The sequence below is a fragment of the Balaenoptera borealis genome (genome assembly GCF_965194805.1).
Source record: "Balaenoptera borealis genome assembly, chromosome: 1".
In the NCBI taxonomy this organism is placed as follows: Eukaryota; Metazoa; Chordata; class Mammalia; order Artiodactyla; family Balaenopteridae; genus Balaenoptera; species Balaenoptera borealis.
Window position 1 is genome coordinate 173,224,256 of NC_138860.1, and position 6,421 is coordinate 173,230,676.

At 55.7% G+C, this 6,421-nt stretch overlaps 1 protein-coding gene across 1 annotated transcript; it reads right to left on the bottom strand.

Moving 5' to 3' along the window:
• Window positions 1-8: 8 nt before the first annotated feature.
• Window positions 9-1,469, bottom strand: SFN (stratifin). The gene has a single exon (XM_082349406.1). The coding sequence runs from the start codon at window positions 1,285-1,287 to the stop codon at window positions 541-543; it is 747 nt and encodes a 248-aa protein (XP_082205532.1). The 5' UTR covers window positions 1,288-1,469; the 3' UTR covers window positions 9-540.
• Window positions 1,470-6,421: the final 4,952 nt, after the last annotated feature.

Sequence of the window (6,421 nt, forward strand, 5' to 3'; positions counted from 1 at the left end):
GACAGGAGGAGTGTCACAGGGGAACTTTATTGAGAGGAAACATGGTCACACCCAGCAGACATGCTTTCCCTCTCTTCCTTGGTCTTGCTCGCTGCACGCACACACGCGCACACACTCTCTCTCTCTCTCCCCCTCTCTCTCTCTCTCTCTCTCTCATCTCCAGCCTCTGCCACACAGTTGAGTTCTCAGCCACAAGGGTGGGACACTCCTCAATTCCTAAGATCCAGAGGTAGCAGGGGCAGGAGGGGGGCGGGGTGGGGAGGAAGTGGCCAGGTTCAGGGGTGGGGTCGGGGGGCGGAGGTGCAGAGAGCAGGGCTGGGTGGGATGACCAGTGGCCAGGAGCACCTGACAGCTGCAGGAAGCATGGAATCCTCTGGCTCCAGGTGGCCTCAGCTCTGCTGGTTCCTCTCTGTGGAGCCTTTCTGAGCTGGGGCAGAGCATCTGGGGAGAAGGGTTGGGCCTCCCACCCCGTACAAGTCCTCTCTGCCAGGAGTGGGGGACGAGCGGGCAGGGCAGGGCAGGGAGGGCAGCGGGCACGGCTCAGTTCTGGGGCTCCTCGGGAGCCTCGCACCCCTCTTCCCCGGCGTTGTCGGCCGTCCACAGCGTCAGGTTGTCCCGCAGCAGCTGCATGATGAGGGTGCTGTCTTTGTAGGAGTCCTCGCTGAGGGTGTGCAGGTCAGCCATGGCCTCGTCGAAGGTGGTCTTGGCCAGCGAGATGGCCTCCTCGGGGCTGTTGGCGATCTCATAGTGGAAGACAGAAAAGTTCAGGGCCAGGCCCAAGCGGATGGGGTTGGTGGGCGGCATCTCCTTCTTGCTGATGTCCATGGCCTCCTGGTAGGCCGACCGGGCTGAGTCAATGATGCGCTTCTTGTCATCACCGGTGGCCACCTCAGCCAGGTACCGGTAGTAGTCGCCCTTCATTTTCAGGTAGAAGACCCGACTTTCGGCGTCACCGGCCTCCTTGATGAGATGGGTGTTCAGCAAGCCCAACACCGTGTCGCATACGCCCCGGAGCTCCGTCTCCACCTTCTCCCGGTACTCTCGCACCTCTGGGCCCTTCTCTTCTGAGCCCTCCTCGTTGCTCTTCTGCTCGATGCTGGACAGGACTCTCCACGCGGCCCGCTGGCCACCCACCACATTCTTGTAGGCCACTGAGAGCAGGTTGCGCTCTTCGCAGGATAGCTCCTCACCCTTTTCCACGGCGCTCTTCATGAAGGCTGCCATGTCCTCATAGCGTTCAGCCTGCTCGGCCAACTTGGACTTCTGGATCAGGCTGGCTCTCTCCATGGCTCTGCGGACAGACAGACAGGCGGCGGGCTAACTGGCTGCCTCGGAACCAATGCTGTGTTCTGTGCCTCTCCTGCTCTCCGCCTGCCTTTTGGCTGGAAGGCCAGGCCCAGAGCAGGGTGGGGAGGGGCAGGGGGCGGGACTGGGGCCCCGGACCTGCCTCCTCTCCTCTTCCCCCCACACCCTTTCCGGCTCTTCCTTAAAGGTGAAAGGGCTGGGATGTGGGGTGAGTCATTGGGACAGTCAGCAGGAGAAATCTGGGCGTTGGCCGCACCTGCACTGACACCTCTCCAGCCTCCAGGCTGCCCCCTCTTGTTCAGGGCTTCCATTACATTCCCACACGAGGTAGCTGCCCCAGTTTCTCAAATCAGATCCTCCTTCACCGTGTCCTTCCAGGGGCTGAGGATGGCTTCAGCTACCTGACCGCTGTGGGTCTAGGCAGAGCCCATGAAGCCAGGTGCAGGAGGATGGGGTTCCTGATCCTGCCAGGTACATTTCCCCGGTTGGCTCAGGTGAGATAACTCATTGTTTAGGTAGGGCTGTAGTTTCCCAAGCACCTTCATACCCATGATCTATAGTCTCTGCTGTGTCTCTGCGAAATGGGCAGGACTGTGACTGCTACTCCCACTGCAGAGATGGGAATACTAAGGCTCAGAGAGGGATGAGATTTGCTCAGGGTCACACAGCTTAGGCTTCTCTCCCATCAAGGCTTCTGACTTGTGAGCTCCAGGCTGTATTTAGAAGTAAGATGCAGGCTTCTTCCAGAGTCTACCTGAAATGGTTCCATCTCCCACTCGTCACTCCCCCTCAGGGTCCTGTCCCCTCTGAGCTCCCAAAATGCACAAGCAGCAGCATTCAGGGTGCCACTTAATGAGGTGTTTAACGAGCGGCTTCTGACGCTCCAGCCCAGCCTCTGTAATCAGTCACCCAGTAGGTTTTTTGGATACTTTCCCCATCACAGCACAATTTTCCCTTTCAAGTTGGTGGCCTGTTGCCACTTGTCTGAGGACTTACCCTCTGGCTCTCCACACCAGGTCACCTCGCCCCTCCAAGCCACCTGCCGTCATGCATCAGTGGGGCTCACACAGGGTGGGGACCCAGCTCACTGACTATCCCACTTTCCTGCCTGACTCAGCCCGCCTTCTGTCAGAGGCTGGGAAGCAGGCCACCTGGGTACTCTGCCCAGTTTGCTTCCCCAGGGCGGGAGAGAGACAGGACCGAAAAAAAGGAAGTGGCTGTCACACAGGCCATTTTGTTTTACGGGGCAGCAGTCCCGGCTGAGTGCTGCCTTCCCCAGCCTGCCTCTCAGAAGTTTCCCTGCCCCTTCCCGTTGACCATGGCCCCACCCCTGACCCCTGGCAGAGGCCTCAGAGATGGAGACTGCTCTGTTGCCAATCTTCTGTCCCTGTTCACTGAGGTGCTGTCTTTGTGTCAGCCAAGAATTTCACCTAAAGGTGTTGGCATTGCACCTATGAGGGTGAGTTCCTGCTTATCTGCTCCACCCCTAGCCAAAGCTCAGATGGGACTCAGGGGTGGGGCTCCTCTCTCTGGGATCCAGCCAGTTTAATCCTTGAACCAGGACTGTTTCACAGGCCTGTCCGTCCCTAGTTCCTCTTGGTGTCTGAATACCCACCCTCCCCTCCTGGAGGGACTCTGAGGCCAGAACTCTGAGGCCCAAAGATGAGATCTGCCTCTTTGAAGGAAAGGTAAGGACAAGTCTGAGCTGATGCTATAGGTTCTCCAAGGAAGCAGAAGGGATTTTAGGCTTGCCATCCCGAAGGCTTTGCTTAAATCAGATCACTGACACAGAAAACGTTGGAAACGAAATACACTAAAGTACCAATTTACAGAGTATATCTTTAGGTAGTAGGAGTCTAAGTGGGTTTTTTTTTTATTTTCCTAGTATCTTCAGGTTACCAATGGTGAATGTTTATTATTTTTCTATGACAGACAGAATAGCCTAGTATCTATGGAATCAGACTGCCTGGGTTCAGTTCTCACAAGCTGCTGTGGCTTTGTCTAAGTGACTTAACCTCTGTGAGCCTTGGTTTTCCTAAGTATAAAATGAGGCTTGTTGTGAGGATTAAATAAGTTGATGGAAAGCACTTAGTAGAGTGGATGGTAACTATTAATATCGTGTGAAAAAAAATCCACATGATAATAATGTTTATTATTATAAACATATACACTCAAAGCACTAATATGGAGCTGGTTTCTATGAAATAAGGAAGGGTCTCAAACCAGGCCTCAGCCGAAGGCCAGACCCTGCCCAGCTGCGGAGAAGACGAATGACTGGTTAGATGCACTCGCTCAGCACTGCCTCCTCGCTCTCCAGCCCAGACGTTCCTCTGGCCTTCGCAGGCCCTGGGGCCTCAAGGACCTTCCTTCGTACTAGTCATCCAGCTCAGGCTTTCCCAAGTCCTGGGGGAAAGCAGGAGATCCCAGAACACTAGAAACCTGGAGGGCAGGGCCTGATGGGCCTAGGAATTTTGGAGATGCTTCTGTCTCAAGGGAGGAAGCATTCTCTTCCTACCGCTCAAGCCAGGAGACCTGATGGTTCACACCACAAGCTCTATGCCCTCAGCACAGCGATGAGCAGGGGAAACGACGCCTCTTCACTTCTTCCCCTCCCCTGCTGAAGAAGCTCAGGGGGTGAATTTGGGAGCCAGGCTACCTAACACCTCCTGCCCGCTCTGGCCTGTCGGTCCTGACTCAGTTCCTGTCTCAGGCACCTCCCTTTGCCTCCAGGCCTCCCTTTCCCAAGTCCAGGAGCCCAGGCAGGCAGGAGGCAGCAGGCCCTGGCAGGGCACGGAGTTCCACCGTCAGCCACCTGAGTCAGCAGGACAGGAGCGGGGGCTGCAGCCCAAAGGGGCTTTCCTCATCCTGCCTGCTACCTCCCCACCCTCCCATGTAGCATCCATCCTACCAGCAGGATCAAAGCCTCTGGTCTCACAGACAACCAATCCGTCTTAGCCAGTAATAACAGGCTTTGAAGGGTTGTGGCATAGAGAAGATAGCAACCAGTTGCTATCTACCTCCATTGAGAAAAAGGCTAGGGCTCTGATTGTAGCAGGAGGGACTCTGGTTAGATTGCAGAAAGAACTTCCTAGGAAATTTTTTCAGTCTTGGAATGATCAAATTAAACAGGTGACTGGAAGAAACTATGGCACCTTCTCCCTTGGCTAGCTGTGAACAAGGGTTCAGTTATTCAGCTAAGAGCTCACTCTACTAGTTGGTTGCCTTTGGGAGAGAGATTAGATTACTTTTAAGTGACTCAGCTATCTGAGTCTTTTCTTCCTCAAGGTGCTGCTGTTTAGAGTACCCTAGGTCTCCTAGGCCATTCCAGTCGAGGACACAGTGTGGAATTACTGGAAAGAGAATGGAATAAGGTCCGGGTGTGGAACTGCATCCCAGCTCTATTATAAGGCTTTGAGCAGGTCCCTTTTTGCCTTTTGGCCTCAGTTTCCCCATCAGTACAAGGAGGCCAACACAGATCGTCACTAAGCCCCCTGTTGGCTCTGAATGACATTCTCTAATTTTAGGGTTTCTCCCTCTGAGATCCTCCTCCCACAGCAGCCAAATTCATTCCTTAGGTGGTGCAGAAGGGTCAGAGGTTGGGGCAGAGATCAGGTTCAAATCCTGGATTTATCAGCTGGGAGACCCTGGGAAATTTCTGTGCCTTTCTTGAGCCTCTGTTCCCTCACCTGTAAAAAGGCTGTCATTGCCTTCTTCATAGGTTTAGGGAAGAGAATGGGCAAGCCCTTGCTAAATGGCCACTGTAATTATTTTTTAGCTCTTAGCACACTGTGTGTGTATCTCAATGTGGGGCGGCAGCTGGGGAAAGGGAAGGTTCCATTGTTACCCTGGGCTGGGCTCAGTTCAGGGGTGTGACAGTCCCAGACTGGAGTTAAACCCTCTGTCCCAGCCTAGGCTGGGACCTTTCCGAGTTCAGAGGTCAGCTAAGGTTTGAAGGTCTCTGGAACTGAGACCAGGAGTTCCGGAGGGGCAGGGTGAAGACGACACTAGCCACTCTGCCTGTGTCACTTCTGGCTCCGTTGGGCCTCTTTTTTAAATCTCCAGAACAGCACTGACCAGCTGACAAGGCTGGCGATGAGGGTAAGCCAGATGTTCTGCAGATTCATCACAGGCCCCAGCCCTGGACCCCAAAGCAGAGGTGGTACCAGACAGCCAACGGTATGGCAAGAGGGAAATCTTTATTTTGGTTAAAAAAGGTACAGGACAGCAGACAAGCAGCACCCACCCCACGCCCATGGGCTCAGCAGACTTCCTAGGCCCGGCCTGGTTTCCTTTAGTTCCTCTGGAGAGCACGGGGCTGTCAGAGCCAGCTCAGTCCCTCAGTGCCTGGAGCAAAGGGTACAAGCATTCTCCTGGCGTCCTACCTGCTCCGGGGGCGGGGGTGGGGCCATGGGAACAGTGTCAAACCAGCTGTGCTTAGGACAGTCACCGAACTTGTTCAGCAGCATCAGTCAGCACCCCAGACGGCTCCTGAAGAAACCTGCTCGGCTCGACTAGAGCTGTGCCTGGTTCTGGGGCTGGGCAGGCTCTAAGGCAAGATTCCTAGAGTCCTGACTCCTTACAGATCCGGGGAAGGGAAAGGAGAGCGGAGGAGGGGAGGGCGAGTTTCGGCATAGTATTACGTCATCGTGCCGACAGCAGCTTTATGGCTTTCTACACTGGCCGCGTGGAGCGGGGCGGGGGCAGAGAGGCCAGCCCCTGCCTCCTATGGGGGGCCCTAGTGAGAACACGTGTGGGGCAGGCTTGGGGGCAGACCCTGTAGGCACAGACGGTGGCCCGGGTTAGGCAGGTGGAGGTGCCGGGCGCCTGGCTCCCCCCAGGCCGCTCCTGGAGAGGCAGAGAGCAGCGGTCCTCAGGAGGTCCTTAAGCCCCCGCACATACTGGAGATCCAGGGCAGGACAGCAAAGAAGGAGAAGAGAGAGGGTTAGCGAGATCGGGAGGAGAGAGGAGGCCCACAGGGGTGCCACAGCACCTGCCTCTTCCCCACAGAAGGGCCAAGGCTCGGGCAGCAGGCAACAAAGCAGGAGGGAAAACGGGCAGGTGAGAGAAAGCTCAGCAGGGGCAGAAAGCCAGGACACAGTGTTAGGGTTCAAGGGCC

What these genes read in the sequence shown, in the direction of transcription:
- SFN (XM_082349406.1), bottom strand. Translation starts at nt 1,287, where the DNA reads ATGGAGAGAGCCAGCCTGATCCAGAAGTCCAAGTTGGCCGAGCAGGCT.